This window comes from Haplochromis burtoni, unplaced genomic scaffold, assembly GCF_018398535.1.
Source record: "Haplochromis burtoni strain Fernald_Lab_line unplaced genomic scaffold, NCSU_Asbu1 Contig_445, whole genome shotgun sequence".
Taxonomy (NCBI): domain Eukaryota; kingdom Metazoa; phylum Chordata; class Actinopteri; order Cichliformes; family Cichlidae; genus Haplochromis; species Haplochromis burtoni.
In genome coordinates, this window is record NW_024582806.1 from 363198 (window position 1) to 385147 (window position 21950).

General features: G+C 41.7%; 1 protein-coding gene across 1 annotated transcript in view; it reads left to right on the plus strand.

Annotated features, from left to right (window-relative positions):
• Positions 1-21548, plus strand: part of dvl2 (dishevelled segment polarity protein 2) — a 23141-nt gene extending 1593 nt beyond the window's left edge. Inside the window, exons 2-15 of the mRNA XM_005945276.3 lie at positions 4346-4415; positions 7603-7757; positions 12559-12668; positions 12893-13022; positions 13178-13268; positions 13359-13428; positions 13541-13680; positions 14163-14239; positions 14974-15041; positions 15127-15261; positions 15688-15819; positions 17739-17915; positions 18321-18545; positions 19914-21548. Of these exons, the coding sequence (XP_005945338.1) occupies positions 4346-4415; positions 7603-7757; positions 12559-12668; positions 12893-13022; positions 13178-13268; positions 13359-13428; positions 13541-13680; positions 14163-14239; positions 14974-15041; positions 15127-15261; positions 15688-15819; positions 17739-17915; positions 18321-18545; positions 19914-20476 (2143 nt within the window). The 3' untranslated portion in view covers positions 20477-21548. The remainder of the gene's footprint in view (positions 1-4345; positions 4416-7602; positions 7758-12558; positions 12669-12892; positions 13023-13177; positions 13269-13358; positions 13429-13540; positions 13681-14162; positions 14240-14973; positions 15042-15126; positions 15262-15687; positions 15820-17738; positions 17916-18320; positions 18546-19913) is intronic.
• Positions 21549-21950: the final 402 nt, after the last annotated feature.

Sequence of the window (21950 nt, forward strand, 5' to 3'; positions counted from 1 at the left end):
AAAAAAAAAAAATAAATAAAAATATATATATAAATAAATAAAGATTGGAAGTTGCAGTTTACCTAATGTAGTCGAGCTGTTTACATCATAGCGTTGAGCCTAGACAGTATATAAAAGATGGATAGTTTTTGGATGGATGGGCATGATTTTCAATTCTGAAAAGTGAAGCTAATGTGGAAGTACCTTGTAATAAACAGTAGGGGGCGACTCTTCTGGGTGTGAAAATAAGTCTGCTTGCATAGAAGTGAACAAAGTGATGTCACTCCAGAATTAGAGTGTTTAGTGGGAACGTTGTAAAAGTGAGGAAAAGCAGGATTTGTTTTGCTCTTGATTAAGGTAGAGCCAGTGGTGTAGCACTAGTAATGCAGTATAGTGTTTGTTTTTCTGCACTTAAAAACAACGCTGCAGCACATTCGTGGCTGGAGCCTGGCCTGTGCTCTGCGTATGGCTTATTCAGTGAATCACAAATGCACAGAAGTTGTAGTTTTTATACTCTTTACCATTACCAGTACCATTTTGGATAGTAACCTCGGGGTTTATGGGACTGCTTCGTTTTTCTAAGTAGGAAATTCAAGTTGAGGGGTACGTTCCAGTTAAACATTCCAGCTGAGAACTCGGATATCTGGACTTTCATACAAATCTCTAACACAGCATTATGGTGGGGCTTTCTTGTGTTTGGCAACCTGCTGTTGTATGAGTGAGCAGCAAATCTAGTAATGTAGAGCCCAAGCAAGTGCCAAACACTGTCGTCTGCATTTATACCCGTAGGAGCTGCACAGACAACGATGTGTACTTACATTTCTAGGGAGATGTGTGGCAGGTTATGGCATAGGTTTTTAGACTAGTACGTACACAATGATGGCCATGTTTGGCCTACGTATTTGAAACCCGTATGTAGGATTTGGGATCCATCACCTAAGCATACCATACTATAGCATCTTTCTTTTTTTTTTTTTTATAAAACAGTTTAAAAGAACTAAAACGAACACAAAGTGGTGTACATTGGAACTAAATGATAAAAATACACAAGATTGAACTAAAAATCAATTAAATAGGTCAAATAACAACAAGAAAAAGAGACTTCACCATTAAGGTGACGCTTTCAAATATCTTCCATATATATATATATACTAATATAATCACTTACTGTTTATTACATGTAACATGAAGAAAACATGTTACTTGATACTCTGCTCACTGACTGTTTATTTTCTATTGAATTTCCTTTCAAAAGCACCACAAACTGACGCTACCAACATGAAGTTTGAAACTTTAACAAAAAGGAAACTTTCCAGACTTTTTGGAGGTCTGTTGTATTAGTTTTAGTCTAATGTCCCAAAGAGTGCGTGTGTGTGTGTGTGTGTGTGTGCAGCTGTCATGTGCATAGTAAGATAATTGGCGAGCTTTTCAGTCAGCGTGTCGGTTTATTATGTTACCTTTACTAGACTTTGTAAGTTAACTGTCAGATTAAGAGCTTGTCCCTGTGTAACTGGGTAACACATGATTATGTTTAGACCCCGTGTGCTTGTGTGTGAGTACTAAATGTTAAACGTCTCAAACGAGCCACCCTCTGGAAACTCTCAAAGACTGTATGGCCTGTCTTTAAGTTAAATTGCACTGTCTGGCATCATGCTCTCTCATTTGAATATCTCCAACTGAGTTCAGATGAAAAATTTCAAACATAGCTCTGAGTCAGCTGTCCAATCAAAGCAGGGACTTTTTCTCCCCCTCTCTTCCCCCTGCTCTCTCTTAACCAGGAGAGGAGTGTGTAATAGTGTGTGTTTTCATTTGTCCTGGGTTGAGGCCAGCTGTCGAGGAGATCTGTGTGTGTGGCAGAGCAGGCCAGGGCTGGTGCTAGGAACCTGGACCTGGACAGGGGCCATTTGCTGGGTGTCTATGGGGAGAAGAAAGGGAGAGAAGGAACAGGGTGGTGTTCACTTAGAGTCACTGGATATTCTGCTGTATACATGTGCGCTGAGAAGGGATCAGGGAGCTGTTTGAGTAAGATTAATTGTTAGAACAGCAATGCCGTGTTGAGAGTGAGGAATTTAAGGGTAGCAAGGGACTTGAAGAATGGTAGTCGGCAGGGAAAAGTTTAAGTTAATCCAACAGGACTCTGCATATTTCAGAGTTGTTTATGCATTGTATTCGAGGCATTTCAGTATGTGAGTGAAATGACTTTCGACTGTGGTCTCTTGTTTGTTTGGGGGACAGAGGAATGACGACAATCTTACTCTCTGCAGACAATTTGTGCATCTGTCCATCTGCCGTCTAGGTGCAGATTTGTGCTGAAAAAGCATAATGGATAGGAAGAAAAAATATTGTTAGCTACATCAGTAGCCACATAGACAGGGCTCTCAAAACCTGCAGCAGATCCTCAATAGTGCCCACTACAATCCGGCTGTATGCTAGCATGCACCCACAAAACCAGCTCTCAACAGCTGCTTACAAAAGCCCAGTGGAGCCTGACCAAGTCTCACACACTTAAGAGGAGGTATGCTGGCATGTGAAGCTGGAAAAAGGAGACTTTTGGAGACGCTTGAACAGCCAAGTGTCTTCTATGTAGCACTTACGCCCAGCTCGGTCTCTTGGAACTACTGTAGCTGAAGCCAAGTGTTTGCCTCTCTGTAAACATGGAAGTCTTAGATGGAGGAGGGGAAAACTGCCAGACGGATGTGTTGTCTTTAAAGAATTTAGACCATGTTGGCTATTAATGTTAAGTAGCTGCTGTTATCTGTAATGGCTTTGCATGCAGATTTAGTTGACCGGGTTGTGTAATTCACAAGTAGGCTCAATGTGTTTTAGCTCATTGTGGTAAAAGAAGAAATTCCTCAGTGTCTGTGAAGCAGTTTTGTGATGTTTGTTGTTAGTGTGCTGATTCATGGCTCCATGACTTGGGTGGTATTTTGGAAATAAGATTAGAAGCAGGATCCCAGTGATAAGCTTGTACTTATACTGGTGTGGAGTTTACTTTTAATGGGGGCTAACTGAAGCTAAATTAGTTAATTGTTGCTTTAATATTCATTTAAACCTCTTACAATACTGCTACATTACATTTAGATCAACTTGATCTACATTCAAGGAATCTGAGGGCAGGAAGGAGACTGACTGTTTTGGCTCTCCTTTGTGTACAACTAAGATATTTGCAAAATGACTGAACAATCAACACCTCGCCAACACTGTGGAAGTCGCATTCGCACTTTAAGAATAAGTGCAATTTTGTTAATACAATAGTCCGAAAGAACAAGAAAGGTGATGGATTTGTGCCAGAGGAAGTAACAGAGGCTCATCAGCTTTACTGTAAAGATCATCCTCCCCTAATAGCCTATTCAGTAAGGAGCCAGTATAATTCAGTTCAGGTTTAGTTATATAGTCCCAGTTCACAACAGCAATCGCTCAAAGATACTTGCAGGGTTATTGCAGGATTAAGATGGTACATTGTTACAGAGAGAACCCCAACAATTAGATAAGCCCTGGTGTGTGACTACAAATGCTAAAAAAGCCAGTCCTAGGCAAGGTTTCCTCTACCTCTGCTGACTGAATTCAAAACATTTTTAATACAATTTCTGTGCCCTTGTTTCGTTTAATTTCATTTCAGAGATATTTTTGAGACTCTCGACTGGGTCACACTAGTTTCTTTCTTCTGCTGTCGTCACACTTCAGGGGTGTTTTTTGCCAGCCCCTAGTTTGGTAGTGTTGCTGAGATACTTGGATGTGTTATACAATCAATTCCCTATTATAATCAAAAACATGCAAATTATTTTATCCTTAAACCAAGTTTTTCTTATAAAGGAATTTTTTGTACCTCCCAGAGAGGTTCTGTTCAGCCATGAATTGAACCCCTTCTTATCTCTATTGCCTTTACTCTTCATAGCAAGTAATCTGACTGGGCCACCACCCACCAAAAACACAAAACAAAAGCCTTTAAACTCATTATCCTTTTTGTTTCTTTAGAAAATGTTCCTCAGGTTTGGCCGAATGCGATCCTCCTCCCAGCCGTCCAGTTTTTCCGTGAAATCAGTTTTAATATGAGTGTGATCGACTGCAGCTGCATTGATGTGGCTGTAAGCTGATGATTTACCCAGATGGGTTTTGAGTTAACCCTGGCACTTTGATTTGGTGCAGCTGTGTTGTTGTCACGGGCTCATATATTTCATGTAATGTGTCGGTAATGTAAACTGTTTAATTCCCCTCCGCACTTTCACTTTTTCCATCTATGACTTAATGTCGTTTTCAGCCCTCTTTTCTCCACTGCAGTGTACCATACAGATCACACTTATCATGATGTCAGAAAACCAGAACCGTTCAAACCTACTGAACCTCCCTGTGTGTCTCTGTTCTTCAGGGTGGTGAAGGAAGAGATTTCAGACGACAGTGCCAAGTTGCCATGTTTCAACGGCAGAGTGGTGTCATGGGTAAGAGATGATAAACTTGCTGTTTATTTTCTTTTTAAAGCAGGAGTGGAAGCTATACACATTTCCCTGCTAACCTTTCTTTTTCCATCATTTCCTCTTGAGGCTTGTCTGAAAATGTCAAGACTTAACTTTAATCTCAAGAATAAGCCTACATCATGTTTAGCCAGAGGGTGTTTGCAAAAACCACCTCTTCTTTTTCCTGTGTCTTCCTTCAGACCTCCCTCAGACCAACAGTCTTGTCTAACCAGCAGCAGTAAAATGAAGTAATTAGATTTCAGATTTTTAGCCATTAACTTTGCGCAATTATATGTCATCAGAGAGTTTGCACATCTGGTCCTGGCTTGCTCTTTGGTGAAACGTTTGGAAACTTGGAACAGGAAAAAAACTGAACCAGAGTAACTGTCCACCCAGGTAAAACAGGAGGGAGCAGATTCAGCAGATGTATGGGGAAAATGTCCTTGGAGCTTTATCAGCAGTCTGAGTCACTGGTAGTTTTGCTAGACTGTTACTCTCTTTTGTCACTTGAGAATTTTCTTACACTGAGCGCCTTGAACTGACCGTTTCTTTGTATGACATTTTGTTTCCCTTTTAAACATTTTAAAGAGATTTGTCAATTGAAAGCACGCACAGTTTAACCTGGAGACAGACATGATGTCCATGTTTGCAGTAAGGCTGATGCACTTTTTCCATTTTTCTGAGAGAGGGTCCCTACAAATATTTTCCATATCATAGTTATGCTTCCATTCAGCTTGAGAGGGGTCTTTTTTGTACCATTTGTTTTACCCCGTTATGTGTTTTAACACCGAGGGCAGTAGAGATAAAGCTCTTATCTGCTTTATATTCATAGGTGTTTTTGTGTTGTTTCCTCTGCTATTTGTGTAAATTGAAAGTTTACAAAATTTCCATCCATCCATCTTCTGCCTCTTATCTGGGTCCAGGTTGTGGGACAGTAGTCTAAGCTGAAATGTCTAGACTTCCCTGTCTCCCTGACGTTTATTCTAGCTCTTTCAAGGGGGACAACGCAGGCAGTTTCAGGCCTGGGTCTAATCCGGGGCCTGCTCCCACTAACACATGCCCAAAACACTTCACCAAGAAGCATCCAGGAGGCATCCTAGTCAGATGCCTGAACAATCTCAACTGGGTCCTTTTTGTGTGGAGCATTAGCAGCTGCAGTTTGAGCGCCTCCTTAACTACCAACTCCACAGTCTATCTTTAAGGCTGGGCCAAGCCACCCTTTGGAGGAAGCTCACTTCCTTCTCCTTGTGTCTGCCATCTCGTAGTTTCAGTGGATACCCACAGCTTAGGGCCGTAGGTCGGAGTAGGAACGTAGATCGACTGGTAGAGCAGCGGCTTTGCTTTCAAGCTAACTCTTACTTCACCACAACAGACTGATATAGCATCACTGCTGACACCTCACCAGTATACCAGTCTCATGCTCCACTCACACCTCAGTGACCCTTTAAATTACCCCACTTGGGGCATCCCACCCCTTTCCAGCTGAGAACTGTGACCTCAGACTTGGAGGTCCTTATTGTCAAAGCACAAACTAAATGCCTATTATTAAATTTACGCATTTACATCAATGTCAGCAAAAACTCAATACTATAAACAAGATGCTATATTAAACTGGCTCTCATTAAAAAGATAGTTCATTGTTTTCTTTGTCAGAGTAATTGTCAAATCTGGCCGGGGTGGCTGCAAGTCCTTATAAAGCTTTTATCTTAAATACGTATTTGCTAATAAACAACCTTAAAAGATTTAAATGGTCTTAAATTCATTTTAAATGTGTCTTAAATTTTTTTTTTAGTCAACTCGCAGCTAAAATGTTGACCAGCAACATTAAAATTTTCACTCTGTCTACACATTGATATCCTACAATGTGACTGCATTGTCAAGCTGAGCTATTTTGGAACAACTGGACCCCCGATTTAGAAGGCGATATTAGCAGGAAAGCATGCATCACAGTTGTTTACATGCAGCAATGCATGACTTGGCCATGTGCAAACACATAGAATAGTATTAGGCGAGAAAGTCAAGTTAAAATTCTGTAGCCGCACGGAATTTAACATATGCAAACATTTAAATGAGCATGTCGAGATAGAAAAGGCGTTTTTAAGTTTGCCAAACAAATTCACGAAGGAAGCAAATGTTTCTCTGATTGTGTTAACTGATACTCGAGCCGAGCTGCACCCAGCGTGGCTTGTTAGCAGTTATAGCACAGCGAGTTGCCAGGTACAACTTTCATACTTTCCATTTCTCTTGTAGAAGACCCAGTTGTTGTACTCCACCCTGCGGGTTGCATTTAAAAGGAGACAAAACACTGAGACTTGGCCCAGATAAGAAGGACAGGGGCTGGAGCATCTGTTAAGTGCATAAGAACTCAAAGAGAGGGAGAACAAAGCTCAGACACCAGAGGGACTGATATGCGATCTGCACAGAGAGATGGATGAAGGGATCCCAGAAGATGAGTGTTTCACAGTTACGTAGCCATTAATGGAGCGCAAAAAGCAGGGAGTGACTGGATAAAGTGGGCGAACGTCTCTGTGCACATGCTTGTGGACATTTGGTTGAGTTATTTTGACAGGAAATACAAAGCATGTTTATATGAAGTCACTGAATGCACCAAACTTCCCAAACTCTGGAGCTCATATGAAGTTTATAATAAGAAACGTTATGTGTGGGCTCTGCAGTGATGTAAGAAGGCCTGGACTCCGCTCTCTGTGTTTCTATGGTCCATGTAATTGGAAGCTATATGCCATTCATCCTAATTGTTGATGTGTGATACCTCTCTCTCCCCTTGTATGTGTGTGTGTGGACACTTTTGTTGTATAATGAAGAGAGACAGGTTAAGTGTAGGATAGCGTTTCAGTTTGCCCTTGAGACCTTCGTCTGAAAAGAGTACAGTGTTTGTATGTGAAAGTAATTGACATAGTACCCGTTTTTCCTCCCTCTGCCCTCCACCTCCTTCCTTCTCGTCCTTTCATTCCTCTTCTTTTTTTTTTCACCCTCTCGTCTCTCTGCCCTCTCTTACTTTGTGCCAGTTTCTCACCACTCCACATACTTGCCTACTTTTTTCCTAATACTTTCCATCCTGCTTCCCTCGACCTTTACCTCAGATTCTTTCCTCTCTTTATTTTTTTTTTGTGTTGTCTCTAAATCTTTTATTTTGCTTCCTTTTATATATCAGTTGGTATCTTCAGACACTCCAGCAGCAGAGCCTCCAGTGGCAGTGGTCCCCCCTGTGGAAACAACTACCCAGCCTTTGCCCCCTCCGCCACCCCTTCCTCCCCCACCTGCAGAGAGGACCGGGGGCATCGGGGACTCCAGACCACCATCTTTCCAGTAAGCAACACACACACACACACACACACACACACACACACACACACACACACACACACACACACACACACGTGAATCATTTACTGTGTATTTAAAGTGAGGGAAATGATTATTTGATCCCCTGCTGAAGTTTGCAAGCTTGCTCACTTATCAGGAAATGAACAGTTTCAAATTTTAAGGTAGTTTTAGTTTAATGGACTGAGACAGAACATCAGCGAACAATCCTGAAAAAAACACTTTACATAAAAGTTTTAAACTGATTTGCATGTCACTGTCATGAAATTAGTATTTGATCAACAAGTAAAACACAACTTAGTACTTGGTGGAGAAACTCTTGTTAGCAAGCACAGCTGTAAGATGTTTCTTGTAGTTGGTCACCAGGTTTGCGCAAATCTTTAAATCCTTTCTTAGCTGCCCCATGGCAGCTCAAAACTTCAGCTTCCTCCACAGAGTTTGTGTAAGTCTGAGGTTTGAAGACTGGCTAGGCCACTTCATGATTTCCTGCTTCATCTGTAGCTGCTCCTTTGTTGCCTTGGTGATTTTTTGGTCATGCTAGAACATCCATCCATGACCCGTTTTCGGCGTTCTGGCTGAGAGACGGAGGTTCTCGTCCGTGATTGTATATTACATGTCTTGTTCATTGACATCCTCGATGCAGTGAAGTCATCCTGTCCCCTTAGCAGAAAAACAGCCCCAATAATGGTTCCAACTCCTGAACTGCAGGGATGTGCTCAGCATTTTCCTCCTTTCAAACACAGTTGGTTGAGATGATGTCAAAGAGCTAGATTTGAATTTTACAGTGTTTATTTATCGGATAAAATAAGTTAAATGTCACTGTTATTATTGTCCGGCTGGAAACAGCGGAGGTGTCCAAATTCAGAGGCTGGGTCCACCTGAGGACCCGGCCTTCGTGGTCTAAGTGGGTCGGGTTGACCGGAAATGAGCGACCGTGAAATTGGACGGTCTAGCCTTCAGAACTACGTCACGAGCTCTCTCGGTGGAGTGAAACTCTGCCGTCTGCTCCTTGCTATCTAAAATATATCCGGACGCTGGCGTACATTTTCGACCATCTCACACTTCAGTTTAATCAGTTTTCTGTCTGACGTTTATTCAGCTGTGTGAAAACCGCCGGAGGAACCCTCCCGAGAGATTAATAAAGTTTTGTTTAATCTAATCGAATAATTTTAATCTCAGCCAAACCGATTTACTCACGAACAAATAAAACACTGAAAAAGCCAAACAATAACATGTTTAAGTTATTTAAGTGACTTATATATCATGTTTATCCTGAGTAGTGAAAGACCGCGGGGGTTTATAAACGATGTGCCGGGAGTTTGCTGTTCTCGTCAGCTCAAGTTTACACAGCTACATTCTCGCCTGAAAATATGTTAAAAGTTTATTTTGTGACCCAGAAAGAATAATTAGAGTAGTATTAAAACTAAGTAACTGCAGTAGTAGCCATTGTTGGAAACTGGAATTGCCTGGGCCTATCTGGGATATGGTTTTTAAATTTTGTTGTCCGGATGGAAAATCGGGAGATTTTCGGCAGGGGCACTGAAATTCTGAAAGACATGCAGCTTGTGGGGATAGGTTAATTGGATAATCCAAATTGCCACTAGGTGTGAATGTGCGAGTGAATGTGAGTATGAATGGTTGTCTGTCCTTGTGTGTTAGCCCTGCGACAGACTGGCGACCTGTCCAGGGAGTACCCCGCCTCTCGCCCTATGACAGCTGGGATTGGCTGCAGCACCCCCCGCGACCCTGAAAAGGATAAGCGGTAACGAATGGATGGATGGATGGCACTGAAATTCGGGATTCTCACAGAAAAATCAGGAAGGGTGGCATGTATGGATGTTGTGTGCGCTGCAGGATTTCATTGCATTGTGCTCAAGTGTGTTACCAGTGTTGTTCTTAGCGACTGTGATCCCAACTGTCTTCAAGCTGATCTCATGTAGTTTTGGGATGATCCACCACTTTTCACCCATTGTACTTGAAGACTTGCAGCACACACCTGTGCTCCTCCTATAGTTTTAATTAGAAACTGTATATTTACCTGAATATCTCACACTCTCAGAGTATCAGGTTTACGCACGAATATGTGAGCTCATTTGAAACCGATCTTAGCTGGGACCGCCCTTGTTATTGACACAAGGAAAAGCTTTCAATCCCTGAGTAGACAGATCTGATTGAAGTGTTCCCTCACACAGTTTGAGTATGTTTTTGCCATATTCAAGAACTTCCAGTGTGCTTTGAAATGTTGTGAAATGTGGTCTAGTTGGTTTGGATAGTTGGGGTTACTGCAGAAAACTGTAACATCACATTAAGTTGATATGACAAATGTGTCAACAAACAGTTTCCTAGTGATTATTCTTGTTTAACACTGTTTTGGAAATATCTGCTAATAGCAGCGAACCAACTGGTTTCTCACTTTGTTTGCTGTCAGTTCCTGGGCAGGTATTCAACGCTGGGTTTACCAGAACCTCCATTGAGAGCGAGGCTACCAAAAACATTAGTTTTGAGCTGAAAAAGCAAAACGAAGTGAATGAAGCTTAAAAACTGTCAAGCTAATACAAGTCTTTAGAGCAAGAATGAGATCTCATCTTACATGTAGTCATTTCATTTTTTAAAACAAACAAACAAAAACATGCATGCGCGCACACACACGTGTGTGATTAGGACAGCTTTTAAAAAAGCAAAAAACCAGTATGAATTTCAAAATAACTATTTATTATTTATTTGTATTATATTATGTCATATTGTACAGCTTGTACATATATGTACGAAGAAGGTTAAAGTGGGACTTCACAGGTGGGCAAGCTGTAAGATCAGGTGTAGCAAAAATGTGTATCAGTGTGGGCCAAAAAATCAGAAGTGGCTGCACACTGTTTTGTATTGGGATATCCAGTAGATCTTCGCTTTATTGTACATAAATCACAGGTCAGCTGTGATGAACTGCTACTCTGATATTCACTGCTCTTTGTGGATCGAGCCAATTGAACTCAACAGGATATAAACAGATGATTCAATAGCTGTAGGGATGATTTCTAACACCTGGGCAGTTTAAAGCTAATCAAAAAGGTAGAATTCAGTGAGTGAATCTAATCAGCGTCACCAGCTTAGATATACATCGATGTTTGCTGCCTTTCATGTAATCTAATATTGATATTGATATGACCAATCCAACATTACTGAAAACTATAGTTATAACCATAGTCCATCCTTTATCTTTATAAAAAACCAAGTATATCTGCACACTGCTTTTTCACGAGTCATTAGTAAGGAAGTAAAGAAGAAAAAGTAAATTAGTTATTTGTTTCCATAATATGTTTGGAGCTAGACCGACACCTTACTGCTCATACGTGACAATCTTCAAATGAAAGGGTCTCTGGTACCAAAGAAAAGGTTCAGTTTAACCAGCTGTTTTTATGACTGGGTGGTCTCCGGGGTACTGGATGCTGATGTATTATCAGTGTAGATATAACACCAAGCTATGAGAAACTGATTTTGGGGGAAAGTTCTTTGTTTTTTTTGTATGTTAAAAAACAATCGAGCTGCGAAATGCTTAACCAGCCATTTAATTGTGGGTCTCATGAATCCAGTGTTAGTTGTGCTTTTAAGTTTTTATAGTGTGGACAGTGGGTCTGAATCTTAAAAGCAAACTAATTATCTTTCAGTCTGATTGTGGTTGTGTTGATGTACACACAGCTTACAAAAATGAAGAAATCCATGTGAGTGGTAGAAAAAAATGAAAAGCTCACTATGTGATGTCAATAAAATTACAGTAGCTCTAATGCACAGTGACCATGCCGTGCTTTGTGTCTTCATGTGTCTTAAACTTTTTGATCATTGTAGGAAAATGTGCTAATATTGGACCAGCAAAGAGATGGTGCTGTTCTATAGCCTTCACTGCAATAAGAGACAATGTAATACATATGTCCAAGGCCTCATTAAAGTGACACGTACCTGACCGACAACTTTAATGTAAGCAACATTAAGCACATAACGCTAAAAGTATGTATTAAAATGTTGATTTGGTGTTTAAAAGGGAACAGTTGTACATGTGTTCAGCTCTATATTTGTATTAGACCCAGAGTAGTCTGACAGCATCTAAGGAGCCTATACTGGACCTTGGTCCTTCTCAGGACACTTATTTGGACAATCACCAAGTTGTTTTTAAATAGCGTGATATAAATATGTAAATGTGACAGAAAATAAGGAAAAGGGTGAGTAGTTCCGTTTAACTGAAGAATAGTCTAGAGTTTGACTAAAGAAATGGACTGATATCAGCTGATTCTAGTTTATTACCGATGTCTCTTGGGAGATAACAGCATGAGATCATTTAGAAAAAAGGCCTCTTTTGAAGTTAGTCCAGCAGAAACACTGACAGGCTTTTCTTATGACTGTTCAAATGTCCTCTTGAAAATATTACAGTTCTCCAAATAGCAAATTGGCACTTATTTTCTTTGTTTATTTGTATGACAGTTAATAAATAATACAAATACTTGTATGATGTGTCAGATTCAGTTAAGCCCATTTTCATTCAGAGGAAGCTGTTAGAAATTGGGACGAAAAAATAAAGCTTAGATATTCGTATACAGCAGCAGGCAATACTGCTTTAAAAGAACAGGTAATTTAAGGAAGGGCATGTACTTTCTAGCCTACTATAATTGCAAAAATGCATAACATAAAAAACGTATGTAGTTAGAAATGCCTTTTATGTTGTAAACACTGATTACTGCAAATCCAGTGTTGAAATCCAGTCGTGCTCTAATTCCATCTGTAATTGTGCTTATTTTTACAGTCCCAATGCAACAGGCAGCGTGGAGACTTTGGACGACCAGACTGAAACGGAGTCTGTAGTTTCTTTCAGGAGAGAGAGGCCTCGGCACAGAGAGAGCATGGAACAACACGGTGAGACACTCGTGCACACGAAAACAATCCTTTTAATACTGCCTCCTATCAAGATTTGGCACGTCTATATCTCCCAGACACTCAATACAAGTTGATATAATCAGAGAGTTGCTGAGGAGTGAGGAATGTTTGGGCTCTATAGGGAAACCCTGACTTGCACAAACATGAAAAATCATGTTGATTATTTTCCTGTTGTCTTTGGGGACTCTCGTGCGGCATCTCAGGCCCTCGTATGAACGGCCAGAGTCGTCTGGAGCGCCACCTGGCAGGATACGAGAGCTCTAGCACGGTGATGAGCAGCGAGTTAGAAACGACCAGCTTCTGCGACTCTGAGGACGATGACACGATGAGCAGGTGAGAAAGCGATAAATGTCGTATGTATCCAGTAGGTGATGAAACAATGCGAGAGAAGCTGTCCCTTAAATTTGTGTTGACCTCCTTAAGAACCAAGCCTGTTAAAGGTTTATGAGATATTTCTCTCTCTTGACCTTTCACCTTTTGTTGAACAGGTTCAGCAGTGCCACAGAGCAGAGCACAGCTTCGAGGCTTCTTAAGCGACATCGTCGACGGAGGAAACAGCGTCCCCCACGTCTGGAGAGGGTGTGTGCGCACGATTTACTTTGTGCAAACAGATTAAATATTTTGGTCACGTCAGCGTCTGTAGTGTAATGTTGTCATTTCCTGCTCCAGGCCTCCTCCTTCAGCAGTGTTACAGATTCCACGATGTCTCTGAACATCATCACCGTCACTCTAAACATGGGTCTGTACTCTCCTCATGCACCTCATGAACCTTTAAACTTATATCTCAGATTCATTTTTCTTACCTAATGTTCACCTCGTCTTAACATTATTGTGATTTCTCAACCGTACAGAAAAGTACAACTTCCTGGGTATCAGCATAGTGGGTCAGAGCAACGAAAGGGGGGATGGAGGCATCTACATTGGCTCCATCATGAAGGGAGGAGCTGTGGCTGCTGATGGACGCATTGAACCTGGTGACATGCTGCTGCAGGTGAGGAGGAATGATGGCTTTTTCCTATATAAATGACGATGTCTTGATTTATTTAGTTTTTTAAATTACTGCTCGGACTGCTGGTTTATCCGGGAAATACCAGTGTGGTTGTTTGGTTTTGAGATCTGCTGGGTCTCATTTCAGGAGCTTTTCTAGTGGGTGATCCAGTCCAGATCAGTGCTTGTTCACTTCAGTTGTAATTCATTCCTTGTCTACATGAACACATCTGTTTCTCTCTAAACCTAAACAAAGGAAGTATTTATGCGTATGAATGCAACTGGTTTTTATTTTATTTTTTTGTTCCGATCAAGAAGCTAGAACTGGGAAATTACTGACATTTTTCTGTTGAAAAGACTTTGATTAATCAGCTACCAAAACAGTTGGTTGTTATTCTTCATCATCAGCATCAATAAATAATTCATCTCCACTGATGAGTCTAAATAAACCTTTTTCTTATGCCTCATTATCCCCTCTCCTCCTAGGTGAATGACATCAATTTCGAGAATATGAGTAACGACGATGCAGTGCGGGTCCTGAGGGAGATTGTACACAAGCCAGGGTATGTTGTTTTTTTTTTTCCATCTGACTTTTTAGATGATATCAAATGTTTTCAGGTTTTGTCTTGTCAACAGGTAGTAAGCTTTTGTTGTTATCAAGGATGGGTGGTATAGTCTCAAAATTATATCATGATATTTAGAGAAGCTATAATGATATTTCTGAGAATATAGGAAAAGTTTACTGAACAGCATTTTATTGATGCTTGCAGTTTTATTAAGGCAGCAGCGTTTAGAAGTGTAAGTAAATAAAGGGGATTTTCCTTCTTGTCCTTCTGTGATGTTATATCTTGGGTTGGGCTTTAATCCAGCTTCTTAAAGTCCTGTTTCAGTAACTTTGATCCATCATTTGCTCTTCTTGTCTTATGATGTGTAGCTAGTGAGCGCTCCAGTGACGCTGTGTGGAGATTTGTTTAAATCGCACGTCACTGCTAGTATCTCCTTCTTCGTAGCCTTGTGTTTTTTTCTCAAGTGGTGAAAGGTGTTCGTTCTCTCCACCTTCAGTTTTCTTGCATATTTTGCAAAGTACTGTGCTTTGGTTGTAGAAGTATCTGTCTTTTTTTGTTTTGTTTTATTAATAAATGATCATTGGAGGCTGACACACAGCTCTCACTCTCAGACATGCCCTGCCTTGTCTTGTTGCCATGTGACGTTTTTGTATCGGGTAAATCTTCACCCCAGTATTAGCGTGGACGATGTGATCTGACCGTAGTCGTGATGTTTGCGTACTCTTTTCCAGGCCCATCATCCTCACAGTGGCAAAGTGCTGGGACCCGTCTCCTCAGGGCTACTTCACTCTGCCTCGCAGTACGTACAGCTCTGCCTGAGACACAACACACGGATCCATGTTTGTGTCAGTAACTGTTTCCTAATTGTTTTCCTCACCCTGCAGATGAGCCGGTCCGACCCATTGACCCTGCAGCATGGGTCAGTCACTCCGTGGCCATGACCGGGGCTTACCCTCCCTACCCAGGCAGTTCCTCCCTCAGCACCATCACGTCCTCGTCCTCCGTCACCGAGACTGAACGTAAGCGTCTTTGCGTTCACCCTACTCTATAATATCCCCTTTAGTAATATCAGCCTTTTCATGGCTGTGTATTATTTTCATAAAACTGTCCTTCGTGTCTAGTTGTCTAGTTTCATATCCAGACTCGTGATATTCAGTCTGAATTCAGTTCATTATTCTAAAGTATCTCTTTCCCCTTCTTCAGTCTGTGTCCGTCTTTGTCTCCCACCGACACTGGCACAGGAGTCGTCTTTCACATCTGTCTTTCTGCTTTTGTCGCGGCTGTTGTGTGATAAATGACGTCTGCTGCTTTCCTGCTTTTGATCTCTTTGAAGTTCCACTCCTTGCTTTCTTGTTTTTGGCCCCGTTCTGTTTTCATCTGTCATGCTTTCTTGCATGTTTTTCCCTCCTGAGGTTTTTCCTTAACCACTCTTCATCCTTCTCCAGGTTTTGATGACTTTAACTTATCACTGCACTCTGACATGGCATCTGTCGCCAAAGCCATGGCCTCACCAGAGTCGGGTCTGGAAGTCCGGGACCGCATGTGGCTTAAAATCACCATTCCCAACGCTTTCCTAGGTAAGACAAAAAGTGGAAACGAGGCAAGAGAGACTACACTCGTTCCATGAACTTTTTGCGGCTCACAGGACTTTACAGGGCAGGCATTATGTTCACAGAATTAAAACCGTGTGACTTGTGGGAGGAAAAACCCCTCAAGTACAAACGTGAATGCCTGTTTTGAATGAAAACATGTGTTAAATTGGAATCGCATGCAGCTGAATCACAAGGGATAATTACTACGTGTTTGTCTACTTTGTGCTTTTTGAAATGAAAATTTGGTGTTATATTCAGTCTCTGATCTTATTACTTTCCCCCCTAACTTCTTAATGCACTCTAACACAGCAGCTTACAGGCACACCTCAGGCGTCAGGCAGGTTTTTTTTCAGTCAGAGGTGTTCATTTCACCTGGCTAGTTTTTGAGCTTTTCGTTTTCCTTCTAAATTCCTCTTAAAGATATTTGATTTATAAATAATCCGCTGGTTAGATTTCCACTCGGTACTTTAGATGTAAGCCAGAAGTAAGCCCGGCGGTGTTGATGTTTCAGTTTCTCCACATAAATACATGACTCGGTGGTCTGCATCCAGCACTGGGAACCCTTCACTTTAAAACAAACTCTCAAACAGAATGCAAGCAGTGAGGTTACAGACATGGGGAAGTTAAATATAAGGAAGTGTATTAGGAATAAAATGTGTAACCACACCCAGCCAGCTGTGTGGTGTGGTACATTTGATGGCGGTGTTGCTTTTGTTGCTCTTCACTGCAGCTGTTATGGTGCTGCATTTAAAGTTCAATGTTTTTTCTCAAACTCAATCTGCTGTTTCTCAAACTGTCTACAGGCATAACATCAGATATGAAAACATCTGTTGTTTTCATATTGATGTGGCCTCCAGAGGGAGACAAACAACATTAAGTGTGGTAACTACGGCTTAACACATAACCTGAATTCTAAAATCCTCCGCACATAGTGACAACTTGAACTGAAAAATTCAAATTTGTATTTACCTATTGATTATTTTACACATCGAGTAATCTATCAAGTCAATCGATTAATGGAGTAATAATAAAGATAAGAAACATTATTGTCTTATTATGGATCAACTGCTCCTTCTTGTTTAATTATTGTTCAATAACGGCGCCGCCTCTTTGCTCCTCGCGGTGTGTAAACAGACTCCGGCTCCACATTAAAGTGTGCCAGCGTGACCTAATGTTAAACTTTTTATTCACACTCTGCACCTAAATATGTTTCTATTGCGGGTCTGTTTTTAGTCACAAATGTGGGTGAAATGCTCCGGTTTACATGACTCGATAAATCGCCGCACTGAACCATTAATCTCAGGTCCCCTTTTTTTGTAACAATGTTGGGTTTTACTGTTATATTTACCGGCCTGCGGCGCTCTTTTTCTAATTTTTCCTTCTGTGTTTACTGGTGATTTGAACAAAATTCCATCATGGGTGCAAATTTTAGTGACTGTTAAGCCACATGACAAACATGACGCTTAAAACAAAAGCATTCACAGGGGATGAACATGAAACATGAACTGGGATTTATGATTATTTAAAAAACATATGTTAATAACTGAGGTATGCTCGTGCAAAGTTTTGCACGAGAGGGAAAAAGGTCCATGCAGAAATATGTATGGTATGTTCATTATAATAAGATGTTCTTTAATTATCATGTTCATTTAATACGTTTTCTGGTTGCAGTAGGGGCTCTCACTGGGATTATGTTTAGAAAAAGAGTCATGTGTGAAACAAATCTTTTTATGTGAGCACGCACTGAGCCTAGTGTGTGTTTTTGTTTTGCTAGTTTGTTTTTAAAAGATCAGTCAAAACTCTTTATTTCATGATTCATTGAATTTTATTACGTAAACCTGGCATCTATGGGACAAAATGTTTCTTAATGATGATTAGAATGATTTCTCTGCACCCCTCATCAGGTTCAGACGTAGTTGAGTGGTTGTTTCACCACATCGAGGGATTTCAGGACCGCCGTGAAGCCAGGAAGTACGCCAGCAACCTGCTGAAGGCCGGCTTCATTCGTCACACGGTCAATAAGATCACATTCTCCGAACAGTGCTACTATGTATTCGGAGACTTGAGCGACTGTGAGAACTGTGAGTGGCTGCAAAACCCTGACATCAAACACTGAGCAACACATCCGACTGCTGAGTTTTATCCTTAATCACATTTTGCACATGGGCACTGGTGGACGCACCGGTTGTAGAAGGGGTTAGACATTTGACGTCATAGTTATCAAAGGATTCTTTAATGTCCTGCCATCGCTAAAATGAAATCTCAGGAAAGAAGACCAATCATTGTCCACCAGCTGCACCATATTAACGGTTCAGATGTAGTCATCTTTTTTTCGGGTTTGGTGCAAGAAAAGATCTTTTCACGTCAGAGGTTGATATTTGAAGCCATTCATCATGCAAACCTAAAAATTATTCTCTGTTAGCTGTAAATCTTGAAGGAACATTTTTGCACCATTATTCACCCTCTCCCTCGTGTCTCCCACACAGATATGGCCAATCTGTCTCTGAATGACAACGACGGTTCCAGCGGCGCCTCGGACCAGGACACCCTGGCCCCCTTGCCGCTCCCTGGGGCTTCCCCGTGGCCCATGATGCACACCTTCCCCTATCAGCCATACCCAACACATCCCTTCTCCAGCCAGCCGCCTCCGTACCACGAGCTTACCAGTTACAGCTACGCCCCGGGCAGCACTGGCAGCCAACACAGCGAAGGTAAGCGGAGAGAAATGTTCTTTTATCCAGTATTTATTTTTAGAGTGAGATGCTGTAGGTGAGGCCGCTGTGAGCAAACTCTTCCTGTTTGAAGGGCCACTCCAAAATATTACTCAAGAAGTTTAGCTTTTCATGACAGAGCTACATAGTGTGCTCTGACATTGTGTATAATATATCCTGTGGCTCTTGATGACTGCACACAGGGCTATTAATCATGGATATAATATTAGAAAATACAATAAAACAGGACATATGAGCCTATTGCTCAATTTCTACCATTTCAGGGTTTTTCTTGGCTCAGATGGGTCATTTGAAGATGACAGCACATCCCTGATCCATGTCCACTAACTGCAATAAGTCTGCATTATATTATTTTCTGCCCATTTAATGAATAAAAATGTCTGAAGCTGAGTAAATGACGGGCTTTTAATAAAACATTTTACTGCTTTTGGCCTAAACCTCCTTTGTGTGAGCCAAAAGTGCCTTCATGCATGAGAACACTGCATTTCCACAAAATAAAGTACACTACCTCTTAGACTGGGATTCTGCCTCCTCCTGGTCTCAGACGACACATTTTATCTTTCACGTGTAAGATGAATGTGTTCACCACTACACCAGAGACTCAGGAGAGCGTCTGTAGCATCTGTGATTCAAAATTCGGCTATTAAAAAGTGAAAAATCAAAATGAGCAGCAATTCCTGTTGTGCAAAGGAGAGAGGATAGTTGCATATGTAGAGTTAAAGGTTGAAGACATCTGCACACAGGAGTTTGCAACCAGCCATTGCCAAAGTCTAGAATGCTTCAGCCCACTCAATCGGTAATCTTCACTTTAATCAAATACAAAAGAAAATGATGCATTTTCTTGAAATCTTTGTTTAAAAGCATAAACAGCACAGTCTGGTGGCTGTACCCAGTCATATGCAAAGTGTTAGGGCCAATGGTTCCATCGCCTGCTGCTAGGACACAACTTCAATGCAAGAGTAGTAAATTTAGATCACAGTAATAAGTAATATCATAAATGAACCACCTCCTATGAACACTTTTAATTCAGTTTTTCTATAAATAAAACTGTAGACAAAGGCAGCTTAAGTTTGCTAATGTGTCTTTGTCCCATGTGTGTCCTGAGGTGCATCTTTCCTGTTCTGTCTGAGCCATCACACAATCCATGCAACTAAGTTGTTCTAACCCACCTCCACCGGGAGGCAGCAGTCAGCTGTGTGGAAAATGCTAAGAAATTACACAAGAAAGACTTCACAGAAAAGTGTAAATGATTTTAGTACAACTGGTAAATCAGCTAAGCAGTGTCATCAGAGCTCAGATTTGTTTGACTTGTTATCAAACAGTATTTTCTCTCCCGTGTTGCTGCAGGGAGCCGGAGCAGCGGCTCGACGAGAAGCGAGGGTGAGCGGCGTCGCAGCAGTAAAGGCCCTGGTAGCACTGTGGGCGGAGGGGAGAAATCCCCGTCCGGCGGTGGTGGAGAAGGTGGCGGGGCCGACTCGCGCTCCGGCAGCGGCAGCGAGTCTGAGTACTCGACGCGCAGCAGTCTGAGGCGCGGCCACGGTTCAGCCGCCCCCAGCGAGCACAGCCACGCCTCCTCCCAACGCTCGCATCATCACCGCATACCCCAACCGCCCCACATGTCCCCCTACCCGCCGGGAATCCTGCCGTACAACCCCATGATGGTGATGATGGTACCCCAGCATCCACACCCGGCCATGGCAACCGCCCACGGCCTTCAGCACACGCAGCCGATGGCGGCAGCTCCCATGCACCCCGCGTTACCTCCACCTCCTTCCTCCACTCCTGGAGGACCACCTGGTGCTCCGCCCACTCGTGAGCTGGGTTCCGTACCCCCAGAGCTCACTGCGTCACGGCAGTCGTTCCACCTGGCCATGGGAAACCCCAGCGAGTTCTTCGTGGACGTCATGTAGTTTTTTTTTTTCTCTTCCTTGTGTTTGGTGTCCGTTCATGTGAAGTTAGTGTTCCCACTTGTGTCGACGAGGATCTGATGGTAGCTTATTGAACTCGTGTGTGCCTGTTGGAGTCGGGGCGCTTGACACTAAATTTGGTCGAACAGGGTTTTAAAGTAAGAACGACGATAGGACAAATCTCAATTGATCTATGTAGAAAGTTTAGCTTCTCTTCTTCAAATCCACTACAGAGCGCAGCCTGTTTTTATTTTTCAGGCCTTAACCCAGGAGGTTATTGTTTCCCTCCTACAGAAAACTGTACAATATTTAGCATTTGATCATTACACTCCTTCAAACACTCACTTAATATTTTATCATGGGAAGACCCTTCCAGTTCAGCCACTTGCCCTTGAGCTGCCCATCCAGAAACAACTGAGACCACAGTTTGGCACTAGAGGGCGCCAGACACACCCAGGCACTCAGGCCAGATTCATTGGCTGCACAGGAGCAAATCAAGTGCCTTTCCATTATTATTTACGTTTTCACACTCCAGGTACAGCAAGCATCTTTTGTTTCAGCATTGTTTGACAGTGAGCCCCTCTGTATATATCTATTACTCCTGTGTATATGCAACTCTACAGACCAGCAAACTGTAATGTGAAAAGAAAGAAAGGTCCAAAAATGTCAGAAGAACTTTTTTTTAGTAATCACTGTCTAGGCCTAGTCATGAGATAACTCTTGTTGTGAGGAATGCGGGGTGGGGGTGTTTTTTGATGTCAGGCTGTAGAGGCTCGATGGTACTCGTGGCACTAGACGTCCACAGCGGTACTTTTACCTACATGCAGTGTATATCCTCAGTAACTGTGATCCAAATGCCCCAGCTCTCCATGCTTATTTTTATGTTACTGACTCGCATTATTCACCCGTTCCTTTTTCTATGTGTGACTATATAAATCATGTGTAACCCAACTAACTATTAAGGTGCTAAATGAAGAGTCAACATTTCAGAAAGCTGACATTTATAGTGTCACATTGCTTGATTTCATATTGCCACCTTTGCTTGTGTATTTGAGAATAAATTTGATACATACTTACGGTTCAGAGTTGTTTATTTTAACTAGACATGTGAAGATTTGAATGAAGCTTGTGACCATGAACTTTATCACATTGACAGACTGCAGTACAGATGCTGCAAAAACTCTTAAGGTATGTGGGATTTGAATTTAGCTTAGCATCATGTTTTTAATAGATGTAATAATAGAAACAGAAATTCTCATACGAGAGAACCGGTGTTGATACGGGAAAGCTAGAAGTCTTTAGAATTTATTTTAATAATACAGTTAGATCCAAATCAACTAACAGAAAGCAATCAAGTAGCACATTTTAGCAACAAATCAAATACAATTGTGCATTAACACATGTTAGCTGGTTACTACACGTTGACCACACACTTTTCTAGAATAATGTTCAGACCGATTTGTACTTGTGTGTGTGT